This window comes from Mesoplodon bidens (genome assembly GCF_964165515.1).
Source record: "Mesoplodon bidens genome assembly, chromosome: 16".
Classification (NCBI taxonomy): Eukaryota; Metazoa; Chordata; class Mammalia; order Artiodactyla; family Ziphiidae; genus Mesoplodon; species Mesoplodon bidens.
In genome coordinates, this window is record NC_138173.1 from 75,080,738 (window position 1) to 75,101,812 (window position 21,075).

Below are 21,075 nucleotides of genomic sequence, written 5' to 3' on the forward strand. Positions count from 1 at the left end.
ACCCTTTCCTGATGACGCATTCCCATCCGTGATACCGCCATGCTCAGCAGCTTTGAGTCCACGTAGTGTCGTTTCCCTTACACTAAACGGCTCCAAACATTGTGGGATTTTTTTTCTTTTTTTGGTTTATTTGTTTGTACTCGGTTTATTCGCTTGATTCTGTTTTTGTCTCTCCCTTCAGTGTTAGGCTGGCAGCTGCCACTTCTCACTCCCTTCAGCTGCCTCCCTCCCAGTGTCCCATCTAGGAAGTTAGCTGTGGGGAGGGTCCAGGGGGTGCAGTAACAACCTTCACAGAAGAGGGAACCAAGGCACAGAGAGGCTAATATACCCAAGGGGCTAAGCCAGATCCAGGCCCCAGCAGTGTGTATTCCGAGTCCCTGTGCTAAACTCTTATGCTAAAATATGTAACTTTCTATAGATTGTGGTTATAAACATAGGAGGTGTCAAAATATGTATGAGCAGCATACACATCAACTCTAAGACCTTCATTAACTCCATTGCTTTATTTCTATTTTAAAAATTAAGAGCCTCTGGGCTTCCCTGGTGGCACAGTGGTTAAGAATCCATCTGCCAATGCAGGGGACACGGGTTCGAGCCCTGGTCCGGGAAGATCCCACATGCCGCAGAGCAATTAAGCCCGTGCGCCACAACTACTAAGCCCGCACACCTGGAGCTCATGCCTCGCGACAAGAGAAGCCCCCGCAATGAGGAGCCCGCGCAACACAATGAAGAGTAGCCCCTGCTCGCCGCAACTAGAGAAAGCCCGCGTGCAGCAATGAAGACCCAACGCAGCCAAAAATAAATTAATTAATTTTAAAAACTTAAGAACCTCTGCAGTCAATATGGCAAAATGTGAATATGTTAAACCTAGGTGACAGAGGCATGTGTGTCTTATTACGCATTCTCGCTTATATGTTCAAAATGCAAAATGATTGTAAAGCCTCTCTCCTCTCCCCTCCACCGACTACCGTCTCTCTCACCTGAGCCTCCCAGACGCACATGTTTAACAGTCTTTTCATTATATCCACAACTGAATCCATCAGCGTTCCCCCCAAACTCCCTGTGCGGCTTTCCCTTCTCCGAGCACAGCATGACCATCATTTACCTAATTAATCAAGTCAGAAACCTGGGCGTTATCCTGTCTGCCCTCACATACATCATTAATCCCTTCCTTTTCACCCCCTAAACGTGTCTTCGGTCTGTTGGCTTTTTTCCATTGACCGTCCCACCACCACTCAGTGAAGCCGCCTACACTGCCCCCCTGGACGCCTCCAGAGCCTCCCACCGGGCCTCCCTCGCCATGCTCACCCTACTCCAGACAAAGGGGACCCCATCATTCCCGTGCTTTTGAAGACCTTCGTTCTTAGAATAAAGTCCAAGTCCTTCACCGGGTGAAGGTCTGTCGTCTTTGCCACAAAACTGCCAGCTCAATGGGAGAAGACTCTGCTCCAGCTCTGCGGCCCCTCCCAGCACAATGCCGTGCTCACTGAAGACCTGCTCCATTACAGGAACCAGCATTACACTCCTGGGTCCCTAACCAAACTGCTGCACTTTTCACTCTTGGTTGCCCTGGCCATAAAAATCCAAGCTAGCTTAGAAAGACTGCAGATGTTTGGCTAGATTCATTGGGGGATTCTGCAGTAGCAATCTGCAACTAAATGTTCTAATGACTTTGTCTTATTAAAAACACATCCAGGGCTTCCCTGGTGGCGCAGTGGTTGAGCGTCCATCCGCCTGCCGATGCAGGGGACGCGGGTTCGTGCCCCGGTCCGGGAAGAGCCCACATGCCGCGGAGCGGCCGGGCCCGTGAGCCATGGCCGCGGAGCCTGCGCGTCCGGAGCCTGTGCTCCGCAACGGGAGAGGCCAGAGCAGTGAGAAGCCCGCGTACCACAAAAAAAAAAAAAAAAAAAAAAACACATCCAGATTCAAGTAATATTTGTGGAATGCCTTAGGTGCAAAAGGAGCTGTACAGAGTACTTTCACACGCTTCATGTTTTATAACATGAACAACCCAGATACGGTCACAAATGGAATAGCTTCACAAGTGACAAAAGTAAGGTGACGAGGCATAAAGCTTGTCCAAGGTGGCAAAGCTGGTGAGCGCAAAGTTGTTTCTCCAATCAAAAAAATTTTTTGAAAGAACAGAATTCTGAATTTTGAGGGTAAGACCGTAACACAAAGAGGTAAAACAACTCCCTTAATCGAAGTTTCAAGTCCTGACTCCAGAGTTTTAAGCGTGCCACACTGAATGCTATAGCACAGCAAAATCAGATGGTCTTTTGGTGAATAAGCTCCAGGAAAACCACGTTAATTCTTCCGCTCATAGGAGGACACACACCCACCTGTCGAAGGTTGATGTAGACTGCATTCTGGAGAAATTCCGAAGCTTCCATGCTCCGCTTTTGAATGGCAAGGACACGGACGGCCTTGACACACGCTTCTAGCTCAATCACCCCGGCATTCTTATACTGTAGGGTCAAAAGAGAAGAGGAGAGGTGTTCGTGTCAGGTCGCGCAGGCAGTACCACAGGGACTCAGTGACACGGAGCAGCACGTCCCCACCCAAGGTGGGGAATTTGTGTTTGAGAAAGTCTATCCCTTAAGGGGGCAAAAGGGGTTGGTGGGATTGAGTGAACCTATAAATGCCCATATAGATATGTTTGCACTCACTCAAGTAATACAACCAACAGTAGCTGGATATTTTACAAAATTTCAAAATGTTATCAATGGAAACTTTGCTATTCACTTCCACTTAATCTCCTGCTCGAAAACATTCTGAGACTCTCTCACACCTGCAGCTTTGATGCAGTGGTTGTCAATTCATGTTACTTTGTTACAAAAGTTCTAGCTCCTTGTATCACTGTATCCGGCCTCTCTTAGCACGGTTGATGTCTTTCTGGTTATCTCTCTGAGTTACCTGTTCCTGCTTCTCAGATCCTGAGAGGAAGGACAAATGAAGATCCATGAACAGAAAAGGTACCGTGGACTCCACACAGCCACTCAGTAATGACCCCGGCGAGAACGTCTCCAATCTCATCTTCACCTCTCAAGGTTCTGCACAAGGTGACATCCAGCCAGGAGAGCTGCCCTTGCCCATTTGAAAGCTGTGTGGCTCAGACGTGAGGACAGGCCCAGAAGCTGGTTCTGGAGCCCAGGCCCCCCTGCTCTGTGCCTTCCTCTTTCCCAAGGCCCCAACTCGAAGCCCTCCATGCTCCCTGTTCTTCTGCCCTTTTTATTTTTTTTTCCTAATTATCCTGAGCTAGAGTGGTTTTCATCTGATGTATCTGAAAAGACTTCCTGCAGCTGGGGAAGAGGCTTCTGAGGTAAATCCATGTTTTCTGGTGCCTGAAGAGCGCCCGAGGCTGAGAGACCCCCCACCAACACTCATTGAGGCATTAAATGCGCTGTGGAGTCAGCCACTCCCCAGCAAGTGTTTGCTGAGCCTCATGAAAACCACTCATGAAAATACAGTCTGCCCTCTTATCAATTATTGCCCATGTTTCTTACTAAAATTATTTGTAAGGTGGAAAAAGAAATTACTGTGCCAGAAAGAGCAGGTCTCCACTGTTTCCTCATTTCCAATATGTAACAGGCACAGAATTTGTGATATATTACATGTAATTTATCAAAGACAGCACAAAAAGAAACTATACTTACCTAACTACGAATACTGAAGTCAAAGTCTATCAATTTTATATACCATTTAATGACACAACAGAAAGAATCTAACAGGGACTTGATTTCATTGAAATATAATTATTTCCTTTCCTTCAAAACTCTTAAAATAACTTCTACTGAAGCGAAAATAGAAGTCAACTCGGTTTTTTTTCACATATTTTGGTTATAGTTAAATATTTTAAATATTACAATGAAATTTAAATTGCAATCATAAAAAACTTCATATATTAGTAGAAAGATATACAGAATCAATGGGAATTAGGAAAAGAACGGACATTTACTAAATGTCTACTACATACCTAGTCTTTTACAAGCATTCTCCTGGAACATAAGCTCTCTGATGCAGGGGCCCCCATCCTCACTGCTGAGTCCCTAGTAATCATCTACCAAGGCACCAGCATAGAACTATGCAATCAATATTTTACAAATAAATGAGGGAATTATCTCATTCAAGTCTAAAACAAACCCCTAAAATAAATACAAAACTTATTTACAGATAAAGAAAATAGGGTCCCAAAAAGTAAACTTTCTTGCCCAAGGTCACAAAGCTAGTAATTGGTGAAGGCAGGATTTGAACTCAGGTCTGTCTGACTCCAAAACTAAGGTGGAAATCCCATTCCATTAGGAAGGGTTCAGCACCACAGACAACCCTCCTCCTATCTTTGTTCAGATCTAGCCTTATATAGCCTTAGCATCCCATACGTAGGGATTTTATAGCCAGTAATTTCTTAGGTCTTATTTACAAAGTGTCAGCAGATAAGCAGAAAAGCTCTGTAAGAAGGTATTTCTAAGAATAAAACCAAAGAGAAAACCCGTAAGGAAAAGATTTACTATATTAAAAACATTTTTGACCACAACCAAAATGAAAAACCTCATAAACAAAAGGCAAGCAACATCAAGAAAAAGATCTGCAATATATGTCAATGACCGAAAAGAAGCTAATATCCATGATTTACAAAGAGCTATCACAAAGCAATAAGAAATGCTCCCTAATTTAAATGTATGCAAAGGACAAAAACGGATAATTCATTTTAAAAATGCAATTGGCTAATACGTGAACAATGTTCAATACCTCACTGGTCATCAAATGCAAACTAAAACAATGAAAAATGACTTTTGCTCATCATATTGGCAAATATTTTAAAAGGATAGTGTCTGTTTGTAGGAGAACAAACTGTTATAAAGCTTTTTAGAGGACGATACAGCAATGTATATGTAAACTCTAAAAAATATATGCACACTTTTTGACTCAAGTCCACTTCTGGTAACTGTTTCCTTTAAAAAAAAAAAAATCAGGGCTTCCCTGGTGGCGCAGTGGTTGAGAGTCTGCCTGCCGATGCAGGGGACACGGGTTCGTGCCCCGGTCCGGGAAGATCCCACATGCTGCGGAGCGGCTAGGCCCGTGAGCCATGGCCACTGAGCCTGCGCGTCCGGAGCCTGTGCTCTGCAACGAGAGAGGCCACAACAGTGAGAGACCCGTGTACCGCCAAAAAAAAAAAAAAAAAAATCAGCCCAAAAAGATTTATCCATCAGGGCATTTATCACAGCACTGTTTACAGCGGTGGAAAGAAAAATTGAAGGAAAATAATATTCAGTAATAGGGCTTCCCTGGTGGCGCAGTGGTTGAGAGTCCGCCTGCCAATGCAGGGGATACGGGTTCATGCCCCGGTCTGGGAAGATCCCACATGCCGTGGAGCGGCTGGGCCCGTGAGCCATGGCCGGTGAGCCTGAGCATCCGGAGCCTGTGCTCCACAACGGGAGAGGCCACAACAGTGAGAGGCCCACGTACCGCAAAAAAAAAATAATAATAATAATAATAATAATATTCAGTAATAGAGAATTGGTTAAATGAGTAATTCTACATCTTTTCATTCCCTGTTGGAGAAGGAATTTGGAGAGTAACTTGAAAGTAACCTATGATAAATGTCAATGTCATATCCAGTGACTAAATTTCCAGAAATCTTAACTAAAGGAATACTCATACAAGAACAAAAGAATATATGTACAAGAATGTTCAAACATTTTTTTCTAAGAGTGAAAAAGTGAAGATTCAATAATGCAGAAAAACACATAATCTGCCAAATGAAAAATGTAGGTCTCCACACAGTAAATAAGTACAGAATGCTCACCATTTTATGATACAGATGATATACACTGACAAAAAGAACAGAAAATAGATATTAAAAATGTTATCTCCAGGCTTCCCTGGTGGTGCAGTGCTTGAGAATCTGCCCACCAATGCAGGGGACATGGGTTCGAGCCCTGGTCCAGGAAGATCCCACATGCCACGGAGCAACTAAACCCGTGCGCCACAACTACTGAGCCTACGCTCTAGAGCCTGCAAGCCACAACTACTGAGCCCGTGTGCCATAACTACTGAAGCCCACGTGCCTGGAGCCCGTGCTCCGCAACAAGAGAAGCCACCGCAACGAGAAGCCCACGCACTGCAACGAAGAGTAGCCCCCACTTGCCGCAACTAGAGAAAGCCTGCACGCAGCAACGAAGACCCAACACAGCCAAAAATTAATTAATTAATTAATTTTTTTTTAAATGTTATCTCTGAGGACTTCCCTGGCAGTCCAGTGGTTGAGACGCCATGCTTCCACTGCAGTGAGGGGATGCAGGTTCGATCCCTGGTCGGGGAATTAGGGTCCCACATGCCATGCGGCGTGGCCAAAAAATAAAAAGTTTTTAAATAAAAAATAAAAAAAATTTTTTTAAACGTTATCCCTGAGTAGCAGGGCTATGATAGCCTCTTTTTCTCCTATTTTCAGACTTATTAAATTAAATACACATTATTTTTAATCTACAAAAACCATTTTTAGGCATATAGTATTATGCATTGGGGATACATGAATACTTACAGAAACAAATACTTAGGAGATACTGCAGCAGCATTACACAATGTAAAACAGGAACTTCTGATTAAAACAACACAGTTACATAAAGGATCTACAGAGTAAAATCACCTTGCTGTAATAGGAAATGGCCTCCTTATATTTGTCAATTATGTCTTCAGGGCTAAGGCAGTTCTTAGCCCGTCCAATCTCAGTGCTGGTATCTGGATTGATGCCATTAGTGGTGAGGGCACCTGCAAACCGAGAGAAAGAAAAGAAATAATCTTTTGCTTTTTCCGTCTTGTTTCTTTGTTATTTTAAAAGAAGGGCACAAATAAGATAAAGCTTGAATATTCCCAACTGAAATTTAAACAATGAAACCATTCTTAAAGTCTTCACAGCTTAGACACTCCCTATAATAGTCTTACCATCAAAGCATTGTATTAAATGTTAATTAACTCAGAATAAGTTTTCCTCCCTGTTGAAACTTTTTATTAAAGAACATGAAATGCATTATATAAAAGCAACATGTCTATAATAACTAGCTTAGTTGTCTTGACAGCAATGTAGTCAGTGTGCATTATCTCCCAGCACTAAGCTCTTCTCTTAATGCTAGCAAGAAACCACACTGCACCCTCAAATGGAGATAAACTATGTGAAAGTATTTTCTGAACTATACAGCACTAAAAAAACATAACTTACAAATACTGGCATCCTTTCTGAGGCTGTCATTTTCTATTTCTGGCCAACCCCTGTCAATAAGCAGAACCACCTAATTCCCTAGCCATCAAACTCACAGGGGTAAGAGTTCTGGAGACATTTCCGTTTATAGAATGTAACCAACTATACAGAGAACTCTGACAAAAAAAAGATGAAATACTCTGCTTTCAGAGAACACTCAAAAAATACTCTCGTAAGCCTCATAGCAGGAAAAGCTAGGCTTCTCCTAAGCCACTTGTTTATTTCAGGGACACTGAGCATCTCCAACAAATTCTGTTTCCCTCATGTCTACTGGGAGACTCAGGCACACATTTGCTGTTGATCTTAGAACTCACGGGGCAAAGGGTGTGTCTCACACGGCCCGCAACCTTCACACAAGCTCGTCTCCTCGGCTCGCTATCTAAACTTGCTCCCATTTTCTCACCTGCTCACCTGGTATTTTGTTATTCTGTACGCTGCCTCAAATGCTTTCTGGAACAAGACAGAAGAATGAGTGGATAGATAAATGGACAGATGGACAGGTGAAAGATGGGCAGATGGACAGAGAGACTCTAAGCAAAGAGGAACATAGAACAGTTCCTATGCAAAATCCTCTTCTAGTCAGGGAAGAAAGAACCGTAACAGAGAACTGGGAAGAGACAGGCGGCTTAGGATTTTGTGTTTCTACAGATTTTGTGAAAATCACAGCAAGAGATAAGAGGGTAGAACTATAAATAATAAAAGAAAAGGGCATGCATGCCTGAAAAAAATCTAAAATATTTACTTTCTAAAGAATAGATTCAAATCAGCAAGGCCCAATGACACAATCCTTGGGTCCTTACAGAATTGAGAAGTCCACCTCCAAGCCACAAAGCAGCCCTTTGGAGCACTGAGAATCTACACTGGGTGGGCATAAGGCCATCACAGCAAAAACTATGTTATTCTGCACTAACGAGGAATCAGAACCTATGTGGGGACACCCTTGCGTGTCCTCATTTACAACCCATGGCAGCGTTACGCGGGGGGGACTCCTAGTGAGCCCCGTTTCTGCAGGGGAGGAAGCAGGTCCTAAAGAGGCTGAGCATTCCTACTAGCTCTCCAGATTACAGAGCTGTTTACTCCAGAGCAGAATTCGAACCCAGGCCTCTATTTTTAACCACAGTACTTTCCTGCTTTGTGTGTTTTTCATGTTTACAATACCTTTGTTTCTGGCATGAAATAATATTTAATAGATAAGAGGTTATCCTGATTTATCTCATTAGCTCTAATAATCTGTCTTCATATTGTTGACTTTTACTCTTTTCCCTTGGAGAATGGAAGGGAGAGAGTGGGAGTCAGAACAAGGTGGGCTCTTCATTCTTCCTACGGTACCTCACCTCATCCAAGAAGCCCCCAACCAGGGAGAAGGAACAAATTTTCCCTCCATATTTAAAAAAAAAAAAAAGACACCACTAATAACGGGCGTTCCCTTAATGATTTACTTAACTCCAGCACAGAGGCCGGGGGGAAAAAGCATAGCAGAAACCCGGAAGAATATAACCTGTAAGAAGGTAAAAAGAGCATAGCTCACGGGAGAGCTTAGTGGGTCAGAATGATTTAATTTCACTCAATAAAAGAATAACACACTCTAAAAATACTAGTATGCAATGGATTTGATCTTTCTTGACACCTATAAAGTTTTGACAGCCCACATGTAACATTATTGTGAACCAGTGAAACAAGGAGTCTACAGACAGGAAAAATCAATGCCACAGGCAGGCTGAAACCCAGGCTAGAGGAAAGGAAAAGAAGGAGCATAGTTAAGAAGTGGGGAAAAGCTGAAAAAAAAAAAATCATCACAAGGGCTCCCCAGTATCAGTCCAACAACAGTTTAATAATTCATTCAAGAGAAAGTTACTGAGTTCCTATTATGTGCAAGATTGTATAGGAGGCACAAGCTGGAAAGTCAACAAAAGTAAAATGAAGCAGAAATAAGAGGGAATGGGACTTCCCTGGTGGCACAGAGGTTAGGAATCCATCTGCCAATGCAGGGGGCACAGGTTCGAGCCCTGGTCTAGGAAGATCCCACATGCCACAGAGCAACTAAGCCCATGAGCCACAACTACTGAAGCCCACGCGCCTAAGAGCCCCTGCTCCGCAACAAGAGAAGCCACTGCAATGAGAAGCCTCAGCTCGCCGCAACTTAGAGAAAGCCCGTGTGCAGCAACAAGGACCCAATGCAGCCAAAAATAAATTAAATTAATTAAAAAAAAAAAGAAATAAAGAGGGAATAAAACAGAGACAAATGACACAGGAGAAAGAAAGGCAAAACCATAAAAAGAGGAGAATAACAAGGGTAGCCCCCACTCACCGCAACTAGACAAAGCCCCCAAGCAGCAATGAAGAGCCAACGAGGCCAAAATTAAATAAATAAATAAACAAAAAATTTTTAATTAATATTAAAAAATAATAAAAAATAGAATTGTAAAGTTAGAACATTGCTGAAAAGCTATAAAAATACTCCAAAAAACAGATCAAAACATCTATATGTAGGAAGGCTGCCCCCCTGTCACACATAAATGCAAACTTATTTTTGTTCATTCATGGGCACTAAATTACTTTATCCAAAGCATAATATATATTTTTTAATTTTATTTATTTATTTGTTTGTTTGTTTATTTATTTTTGGCTGTGTTGGGTCTTTGTTTCTGTGCCAGGACTTTCTCTAGTTGTGGCAAGTGGGGGCCACTCTTCATCGCGGTGTGCGGGCCTCCCACTGTCGCGGCCTCTCTTGTTGTGGAGCACAAGCTCCAGACGCGCAGGCTCAGTAGTTGTGGCTCACGGGCCTAGTTGCTCCACGGCATGTGGGATCTTCCCAGACCAGGGCTGGAACCCATGTCCCCTGCATTGGCAGGCAGATTCCCAACCACTGCGCCACGAGGGAAGCCCCAAAGCATAATATTTTAATTAAAACAAATAATCAATACTACACTTCTCCTGTCAAATCCAGTTCATAAATTTACTCTGCTATGTAACCATAACGTGTCTACGATAGAGCTAAAATTAATGAAAATACCTTTGTATGGTTTGTGGAACTCTTCTCAAAATTCCAAGCTTTTAAAATAAATCTGAGCAGTATTTCTATATTATCTTTTCTCTTGTGAAACAACAGATACTGTTGTCAAAATTCTGTCATTACAATGATTCATGAGCACCACGCTCTAACTAATCTGCCAGACAATAAGGCACTATCTAGACACTGTGACCAAACAAAATGAAATATAAGGAAGACAATGACCCTATTCTGGAAAATTTACAACCTATGTCAACCCTGGGTTTTTCTTTCATTGGTTAGCAAAATAAAATAAATCATCTACTTCCTTAGAGCATTCGGTAGCCATGACTCTTCTTTTAGTGTAATGACCAAAAAAGAGTTAAGTATGACTTTCTTAGGTCAATTAGCAACAATCATCACTGGAGGGTAAGTAATGCGGTATTAACTGATAGCAATGCTGCCTACATTAGACCTAAAATAAAACTACACTGAGTTCTGCAAAGTATTATAAAGGAAGAGATGAGGTCCCTAATGAGAAAAAATTAGTAAGAAATCAAAGAAGTAATAAAGGCTTTTAAATTAACCATTCCTATAGAAAGGAATAGAGTATGGTGGTTAAGAGAACAGACGCTGGAGACAAATGTGTGGGTGTGAATTCCCACATCACCACTAACTAGCTGTACCCATAACAAGTCAATGAACTTTTCTGCATTTCAGTTTCCTTATCTATAGATTGCGGATAACAACAGTACCTACCTCCTAGAACTGTTGTAAGAATTAAATTGCTTTTAAAATACCTCAGATCTTAGATATGACACCAAAAGCACAAGCAACAAAGAAAAGTTAGATAAAGTGGACTTCATCAAAACTTAAAACTTCTAAGCTTCAAAGGACACCATCAACAAAGTGAAAAAACAACACACAGAATAGGAGAAAATTTTTGTAAACCATATATCTGATAAGGAACTTGTATCTACAATATAAAAAGAAATCTTGCAACTCAACAATAAAAAGACAAATAACTCAATTAAAAATGGATAAACGATCTGAAAAGACCTTTCAGTGATCCAGAAAGGATCTCATTCAGATTCAACGGAGAAATTAAACCCTTTACAGACAAGCAAAAGTTAAGAGAATTCAGCACCACCAAACCAGCTTTACAATAAATGCTAAAGGAACTTCTCAAGGCAGGAAACACAAAAGAAGGAAAAGACCTACAGTAACAAACCCAAAACAATTAAGAAAATGGTAATAGGAACATACATATAATTACCTTAAATGTAAATGGATTAAATGCTCCAGCCAAAAGACATAGACTGGCTGAATGGATACAAAAACAAGACCTGTACATATGCTGTCTACAAGAGACCCACGTCAGACCTAGGGACACATACACACTGAAAGTGAGGGGATGGAAAAAGATATTCCATGCAGATGGAAATCAAAAGAAAGCTGGAGGGCTTCCCTGGTGGCACAGGGGTTGAGAGTCTGCCTGCCGATGCAGGTTCATGCCCCGGTCCGGGAAGATCCCACATGCTGCGGAGCGGCTGGGCCCATGAGCCATGGCCGCTGAGCCTGCATGTCCGGAGCCTGCGCTCCACAACGGGAGAGGCCACAACAGTGAGAGGCCCGCGTACCGGAAAAAAAAAAAAAAAGAAAAAGATGCTCAATATCAATAGCTATAAGGGAAATCAAATCAAAACTACAAGGAAGTGGAGAAAACCATAATCTGAAAAGATACACACACCCCTATGTTCATTGCCGCACTATTTACAATAGCCCGGACATGGAAGCAACCTAAATGTCCCTCAACAGAGAATGGATAAAGAAGAGATGGTACACACAGACAATGGAATATTACTCAGCCGTAAAAAAAGAATGTAATAATGCCATTTGCAGCCACGTGGATGAACCTAGAGACTGTGATACTGAGTAAAGTCAGACACAGAAAGACAAATATCATATGATAATGCTTATATGTGGAATCTAAAAAAAGGGTACAAATGAACTTATTTACAAAACAGGAGTCACAGATGTAGAAAACAAACTTATGATTACCAGGGGATGTGGGGGGAGGGATAAATTGGGAGATTGGGACTGACATACCCACACTACTATATATATAAAATAGATAACTAAAAAGAACCTACTGTGTAGCACAGGGAACTATACTCAATTCTCCGTAATGGCCTATATGGGAAAAGAATCTTAAAAAAGAGTGGATATATGTATATGTGTAACTGATTCACTTTGCTGTACACCCGAAACTAACACAACATTGTAAATCAACTATACTCCAATAAAAATTTTTAAAAAAGAAAAATATATATATATATTATGGCAAACTTTTATGATATTTTAACATTAGTAAATATATACAAATAAAAATTCTATTTCCATTTTAAATGACAACAAAAAAAACCTACAAGGAGAAACCACTTCACCCTCGCTAGAACAGCTATAATCAAAAAGATGATAACACCCTGACCTGGGGCTCCAGGAGCCCCGAGGGCGGTTGCATGAGGCCGGCTGAGAGGGAGGACTTGGCTTGGCTTTGTCCCACTCCACTCTGAGCCTTCTCGTCGACTGGGTTTAGATGGCTCCCTCAAGGAAGGGTGGCGAGAAGAAGGGCCAGTCTGCCGTCAACAAGGTGATGACCAGAAAATACACCCTCAACGTCCACAAGAGCATCCCTGGAGTGGGTTTCAAGAAGCATGCCCCTCGGGCACTCAAAGAAATCCGGAAATTTGCCATGAAGGAGATGGGAATTCCAGATGTGCGCACTGACACCAGGCTCAACAAAGCTGTCTGGGCCAAAGGAATAAGGAATGTCCCGTAGTGTATCCATGTGCAGCTGTCCAGAAAACACCATGAAGATGAAGATGCACCAAACAAGCTCTGTTCTTTGGCTACCTGTGTACCTGTCACCATTATCAAAAACCTAAAGACAGTTCATGTGGATGAGAACTAACTGTTGGTTGTTAAGTAAAGTTATAGAACTGCCAAAAAAAAAGAAAAGTTAATAACAAGCATTGATGGGGACATAGAGAAATTGGAACTCTCATACACTTGCTGCTGAGAAAGTAAAACAGCACAACCACTTTGGAAAACAATCTGGCAGTTCCTCAAATGGTTAAACATTTAGTTACCGTATGACCCTGTAATTCTAATTCCTAGGCATATACATAAGAGAACTGAAAACGTATGTCCACATAAAAACATATATGAATGTTAACAGCACCATTACTCATAACAGCCAAAAAGTAGAAACCACCCAAATGTCCATCAGCTGATAAAGGGGTAAACAAAAAGTGGTCTATCCACATGGTGAAATATTATTCAGCAAAAACAAAACATGAAGTACTGATCCGTGGTACGACACGGACAAACCTTGAAAACATTATGCTAAGTGAAAGAAGTTGGTCATAAAAGACTACAAGTTGTATGACTCCATTTCTACGAAATGTCCAGAACAGGCAAATCCAGAGACAGAAGAGTGGTTGCCTGGGGCTGGGAGAGGATGGGGGAAATGGGCGGTGACTGATAATCTGTATGCGGCTTCTTGCTGGGGTGATGAAAATGTCCAGGATTGATGGTGATACACAACTCTGGTCATAGAGTAAAAACCTCTGTATATTTTAATGGGTAAATTGTATTAAAACTGTTAAGAAAAAAAAGCACCTCGGACCAGTGCCTTCAAGTAGTAAGTGCAAATTGCTAATTTTCGTTATAGGAAGAAGAAACTCCTGTCAACATTAAAATGGGAAAAGCAAATTTGAGTTAACTGAAGTTGGACAAAAGATCACTTCACTTGAAAGAGCTGTTGAATGTACATGCAGTATTCAGAAATGACAAGAAACAACAGTGTGACACCAAGAAGCATTCTGTTTCAAATGCCCATCAAGGGCTCAGAAGCTGAGCTGCTAGAAGTGATTGGAGAACTTCTTCCCGAGACGGTCAATCTCCTCCTTCTGACCTTTGAAGTGATTGTGGGGAAAGCAGGCAGCAAAAACTCTGAAACAGCTTCCTTCAAATAATTTATCCATTTAAAGTTCAAAAATAAAATGAAAGTGATACAATTTCGTGCTGGGTTTTCTACAGAGCCGAACAATTTTGCCACCCCGAGAGAACACTAGCAGAGACTAAGCAGAGTCACAGCACACTGCTCCCAGGAGTCGTGAAGTGATTACCCACCAACACATGTGCCAGGGTTCAAAGGGCAGAGAAGAAGAGACTAACGTCTGAAAGGCAGATGAGACATTGGCAAGTGAAGAGAAGGCTGCGGCCAGTCCTGGGACAAGCCCTGTGAGCAGAGGCTAGAAGGGCTCCAGGTGAACTGGTGGTGGTCGGGGGCGGGGGGGGGGTTGCAGAATCTCAACTCTCTCCTTGCTCTCCCTCGGGGAAGAAGACAGAGTCTGCATGCTTCATGCTTCTCACTTGGAACCGTGATAGAGGGCGTCCTGGGATGCCAAACCCTGGCTCTGAGTCCTTTCCTGCCAGCCTCACCCTCTCCCTGGACAACAGCCCCACAGGACCACCCTGACTTTACTCCCAGCACTCGAAACTCAATTTCAGCTCTATACAAGCTTATTTTGAAAAGTTTCAGAAATAAAAAGTATTATATTCCTTTTTTAATCTCAACATATGACTGATTTTTCTGACAGCTCTAAGCTACTTCTACTTGGTAAAGCACCTAATTCTCCTACGAGTGAATCCTGTACTTTCCATCAGGCCTAACTAGCCAGTCTGGGCTCGTTAACTTCTATTGCTCAAATACCAATACATCTAACACTGATTTCATCGTTCATCAGCTTTGGACGGGAGGTGAGGGAGTATCATTCAGTTCCTCAGCCCGCCCTCAACTGCTTTCTCATCAGCAACTCAGGTCTCCTAAAAACAAAGCAAAGTATTTGTTTTCCTTCCTCTAGGAAGGAAAACACTTTCCACAAGCTCCATCAGGAAACATCAGCCTAGAGAAAGAATGCAACACAAATGTTAAAACAAAAATCTACAAACCTGCATCAATTTCATTTCAAAATCAAGATACACAATGAGATGAAAGTAAATGTGTTGGTCACAAAGCATGCCTAAGCATGACCATCTGATTTCCATCCTTCAGAGGAAGGGAGGGTTTTCATCTTTTATTATTATTCTTTGTCATTGTCTGATTAAGGCAGAAAACAATAGAGCTCGTTATGAAATAATTAAGCACTGCAATAAAAGAGATTTTTGCTGTATTAATTACAGAAGGCATTAAGAGGGGAAAGGAAAACGCACCTCTGTAAAAAATGCAAAATGTCTTTCCCTGTTAAGAACACACATACAAAATGCAACAGAGAATTCAAATTCACATTGAGAGGAGCATAAGCCACAGAATCAGAGCAAAGTCATTACTATGAGTAAATTCAAAATTCACTGGACAGGCATGCTCAATGCATTCAGAGAATTTTAAAGGCACACTGCAAATCATTCACTTAACCATGCTAGAGGAAGAATTTCCCTCTTCGACAAACAACATAAATCAATAGGGTGTCCCATGAAACAAGGAACAAACAACAATCAGGTTTGTAACAGTTCTGATTTAAAGTTACTTAAATCAGTATGTTCCAAAGATCATAATCCAGAAATTTTAACCATTCATTCACACCACCATGAAACAAGCACTTAAAAAAATAACCAAAAGAAACTAAGCACATAGATCATGTACCTGGATCAATGAGAACTTCTTGTGCCCCTGGAAGAAAGAACAGATTATGGTCTTTTATTTGAAAAACAAAACTACTTTTAAAGATAACTGCTAAATCACATTTCATAATTCACATAGCCTCAAAAATGCTGAGACACTTGTATCTGATCAGAAAAGCAATTCTGAGCAACAGTATGTTACAATTCAGTGCCTTTATGCTTTAGAAGGAAAAAAAGAAAAGAAAAACTATTTCTCATATCCTGCACAAACTGTAAAGTGCTTCCCTATCTCTCTCCCTTCCCACTTTCCAAGCTTATACTCCCTAACTCTTTTGAAACAAGTATGAGAATTTCTTATTCCCACAAATAAGCCAAGTGACAGAAGAATATCAATTTATTTGTATAAATATACGCCCACACCTTGGCCTGGAGAAGAAAGGTATCAGAAGGCTATATGGAACTTATTTCTCCTTCCTAAAATCACACGCGTGCGCACGCACACACACACGTTCACACAGACACAGACACACATACACAATGATTTACTGGACATTTCACAAGCTAAGGATTTCCAACTTCTAGAAGATAGCTCTGTAGTTAGTTTACAACACAAAACAGTTAACTTCTTTATTATCAAGAAGCAAAGCCTTGATCATCTATTAAACCATCCAAATATCAACGGGACCCAATTAGCCTTCTCTATAGAATGTAATTTCCCATGATGGCAAAACATACCCTAAGAGGAACTGGGTTCATGAGTCCTGCTTGGGCTTCCCTGGTGGCGCAGTGGTTGGGGGTCCGCCTGCCGAGGCAGGGGACACGGGTTCGTGCCCCGGTCCGGGAAGATCCCACGTGCCGCGGAGCGGCTGGGCCCGTGAGCCATGGCCGCTGAGGCTGCGCGTCCGGAGCCTGTGCTCCGCAACGGGAGAGGCCACAGCAGTGAGAGGCCCGCGTACCGCATTAAAAAAAAAAAAAAAAAAAAAAAAGAGTCCTGCTTATCATTAGCTATGATCATTTTTTTTTTTCTTTTTTTGCGGTACGCGGGCCTCTCACTGCTGTGGTCTCTCCCGTTGCGGAGCACAGGCTCCGGACGCGCAGCTTCAGCGGCCATGGCTCACGGGCCCAGCCGCTCCGCGGCACGTGGGATCTTCCCGGACCGGGGCACGAACCCGTGTCCCCTGCCTCGGCAGGCGGACCCCCAACCACTGCGCCACCAGGGAAGCCCAGCTATGATCATTTTTAAACATGTTAACAAGATTCAGAAAGGTATGTCCCAATAACATATATTCTTCCTGAAAGAGCATGTTTTCAATCGTCCATAGAGAATAGGTCCCATGATGGTACTTAAGAGCTACTTTGTGTATTGCAATCTCCATTTTTACATGCAGACTACAAACCACTGCAATCTAGAAGCCACGATTATAATAAAAAGCAGGTGCTTTCTATTGGATACTGACTATATGCCAAACACAATTCTTGACAACCATCACGTGTGAGTGTCAGGGCAGCCCTACAAGGTAGATGGGGATGAGAAAGCCTGCAGTGCAGATGCGGAGCCAGGGACGCTGCACCATCACACACTCCACAACATGCCCACGACGGGTGCTGACAGATCTGCACCGAGGGGACACTGAGCTGTGTGGAAGCTTGGGGAATGTGAGATTTCCAGATAGTGCTAAAAACGTCCTGCTCAGTGAAAAACCTGGTCAACTATATTAGACTGTGCCATGTCCTTTGAATAGGGAATATGATTGAGACTTCTTCGATGCCTCAGAGTGATAATCCCAATCATCAGTCACTCGACCTCTTCGGGCAGCCAGGGATGAACCAGGCCCCATGCTCAGTACACTGAGACTGCAGAGCTTTTAAGGTTGCTCAAGGGAGTCTGTAAAACTCTTCCTGTCTCACGCCTCACCCAGGCGGTCAACTATCACCACCTGAAACGATCCTTTTCTGCCTTTTAAGCTAATCCATCGAATCCAATCTTTTCGAACAGCAAAGAACAAGCTCAACCACGAAAAATGGACAGCTTTTACCAGATGAACTTTAACATCTAACTGGACTCCCTGGAAGCCCTTTCCTTTTATTAAACCCACTTCTAGGTACGCGACGGTCTACTGACTGGTCGACTTTGCTATCTGATTATCTGGCCTACTCAGAAGGCTTCTCACCTCACTGTGTGTGTGAGGGGGTGGGGAGATAATAATTGGTGCTGTCTGAAGAAACCACAGTGAGACAAAGGAGCACCCTCCAGCCAGGGCCCCACAGACAGCAGTACCTCAGTGTGCTCAGAGATTACATTATCAGCATCATCAGCCTCCAATGGACTGATTTCACATCAACCAAATTCATAAGCGACTGGTGTAAGAAAACCAGAGGCCGGGACTTCCCTGGCAGCCTGTGGTTAAGACTCCACGCTCCCCATACAGAGGGCACGGGTTCGATCCCTGGTCAGGGAACTAAGATCATGCATGCCGCAGGGTGTGACCAAAAAAAAAAAAAGAAAAGAAAAGAAACAGAGGTTTAACTTATTAATGTAACAGCAGACATAAAATTATCGATCAGACTAAAATATCGGAGTTCAACAATCACCACATTTGCTCCCCAACGGCCCAATCCTACACAGGAGGCCACATGGCAAGCAAGGACAGATGCAGAGCAAGAGGGATGTCCTACATTAACTTGATGGACTAAACTTCTGTTACAGGGACAGACCTGCTGCCTAGACCACAATGAATGCTGGTCACGGTGCATGGACAGTGGCCGAGGCACAGCTGTGAGCACTTGTGTAACTCCTTTTCCCACCCTTTCCAGGCTGACCGATGGACAGATGTACATAGAGATCCACAGACAGGGCGATACCTCTAAAAACCCAAAGCCCATCTCTGAGAGCCTGGAAGCCAGACTGCCAGGGTTTAAATACCAGCTCTGCCACTTACTAGCTCTGTGACCTTGGTCAAATTACTTACCCTCTCTGTGCCTCAATTTCCACATCTGTAAGGTTGGGAAAATAATCAAACCTACCTCACTTGGCTGTTGTGAGGATCAAAGGATTAAATTAGTTTCTGCAAAGTGCTTAGAAAAGTATGCACCACATTTTAGGTGCCCAACAAATGTTAACTATGAAGCATACCCCGCCTGTCTCCCTTCTAATCATCTTTAATGTTTCCTTGCTAGTTTAAGCCACAGAGGACATCCTTATTTCTCTATTTATAAACTCCTGGGGAGCACCCTTCTGTTCCACTCCACGACCTGTTCAAACCGAGGGAGGGGACGCTTCCTCCCCACTCCTCTGGGCCATGAGGAGGGCTTCTCCCTCAACACTCCTGACCCCTGGCCCACGGCTAGCCCTCCTCACACAAATGGAGTGAGGAGTGGGCTCAGGGAGTCTGGGAGACAAGTGGGGCACGGGAAACCGTTCTTTCCCCCCGGGTGCTGGCCACCCTCAGGAAGCGCCCAGGATGCTCAGCTTTGTGACATGAGAGCCCTGAGCATGACGGGGACAGGTCCCCTCATAGGAAGGCCCACTGTGGCCCAGAGCTGCCTGCGACTGCGTGAGTCTCTCTAGTTCCAGGATAGGGTATTAAGACACCCATTTCCCCGAAGCCCTAAAGTCCATGGAGAATGTGGCTTTACCAGTAAGAAAGGAGATGTTTACCTCCCGCTGCCTCCTCTCTCGTCTCATCTCTCAGTTGGCTGGTGGAGAAAAGAGGAGTGTAGTTACTGGGCCCACTTAGGCCCCAACATATACTAATTAGCCAAAAATTCTGCGGCTTAACATTCAGGGTGACTGTATAACAGCCCTAATTCTGATGCTGCTGCTAAATTATGAGTACAGGAAGTACTGACCCTCTTCAAATATTTTACTCATTTCTTAATTGGATCTTTCATCATAAAACCAGCTTTTTCTATTTTAATTCCTTAGTAATTGCTAAAGACTACATAAAATGATGGCTTCATACAAAACAATAGCTAAGGGTTTGAGCTCTTTTGAGATAACCACTGTGCTGAACACTTTACATAATTTTTTTTTAATTATTTATTTACTTATTTATTTTTGGCTGTGTTGGGTCTTCGTTTCTGTGCGAGGGCTTTCTCTAGTTGCAGCGAGCTGGGGCCACTCTTCATCGCAGTGTGCGGCCATCTCACTATCACGGCCTCTCTCGTTGCGGAGCACAGGCTCCAGACACGCAGGCTCAGTAGTTGTGGCGCACGGGCTTAGTTGCTCCATGGCATGTGGGATCCTCCCAGACCAGGGCTCGAACCCGTGTCCCCTGCATTGGCAGGCAGATTCTCAACCACTGCACCACCAGGGAAGCCCTACATAATTTCTTATTCTCACAATTCTACAAAGCAGGTATAAGCGTCCCTATGTTACAGACAAGGGAAAAACTCAGAAAGAACTGACTCAAGTTCGCATGGCTAAGTGGTAGCATGTGCATTCAAACCCAAGTCAAAAAACTACGCTCCTTCATACAGCAACGAAATCACCTCCCACTAATTAACACACAGCAATGGGTTCAATACTCAGGGAGTTCAATACATTTTTCAGCTTTAAGGTGCTCCAGGGACCACTTCTATCTGTTTTATAAAATCATGGCTCACTGGTTTCTAATACTGGAAGAAAAGTACAATTTCGCCATTGTTTGCACAGCAAGTCTGAAATTTTCACACTGAGATGATAGAATAAAAAGAAGATATAACTAGAATAATTTGTCCAGGTATCCAGACATAATGAACACTGTGCTATCCTGAAGCATTAAACAAAGAAGTCAAATTAAAGGAACGTGGGTTAAGTCTTCTTCCACAAACAGGAAAATTAAGACTTTTAAAAGGTGCAACAGCGCCACCTATGGCCAAAAAGGCTGTCCAGGTTGCTGTAAAAGATACAACACAAAAATTGCCTGTATAATAAGAAACGATCAGTAAGGTTTTTATAAATAGGATGCTCAGAGCCTATAACTAAAAGCTTATCTAGCTCATAACTGAATTCTGCTTCAGGGAAGGGAGTGGTATTCAGTATGTAATCTGAAATTGTTAACACTCCTGAATATAAACAAAAGACATAGGCTCATGGAAATTAATCTTAGAAGTAGGAATCCAGTCCAGCCTCTTCATTTTACAGACAGAGAGACTGAGACCC

At 42.8% G+C, this 21,075-nt stretch overlaps 1 protein-coding gene and 1 pseudogene across 4 annotated transcripts in view; one reads left to right on the forward strand and one right to left on the reverse strand.

Annotated features, from left to right (window-relative positions):
- TRAPPC9 (trafficking protein particle complex subunit 9) overlaps nt 1-21,075 on the reverse strand; it is a 503,630-nt gene that overhangs the window by 450,560 nt on the left and 31,995 nt on the right. For 2 of the 3 annotated variants that reach the window (XM_081258084.1, XM_081258086.1), the window contains exons 5-7: nt 15,955-15,981; nt 6,647-6,768; nt 2,343-2,468 (exon numbers count right to left, since the gene is read on the reverse strand). In XM_081258084.1, the coding sequence (XP_081114210.1) occupies nt 2,343-2,468; nt 6,647-6,768; nt 15,955-15,981 (275 nt within the window). The remainder of the gene's footprint in view (nt 1-2,342; nt 2,469-6,646; nt 6,769-15,954; nt 15,982-21,075) is intronic. The other variant, XM_081258085.1, reaches the window with a different exon arrangement.
- Nucleotides 12,493-13,218, forward strand: LOC308630160 (large ribosomal subunit protein eL31-like; annotated as a pseudogene). Its single transcript has one exon. The product of its transcript is annotated as a large ribosomal subunit protein eL31-like (transcript).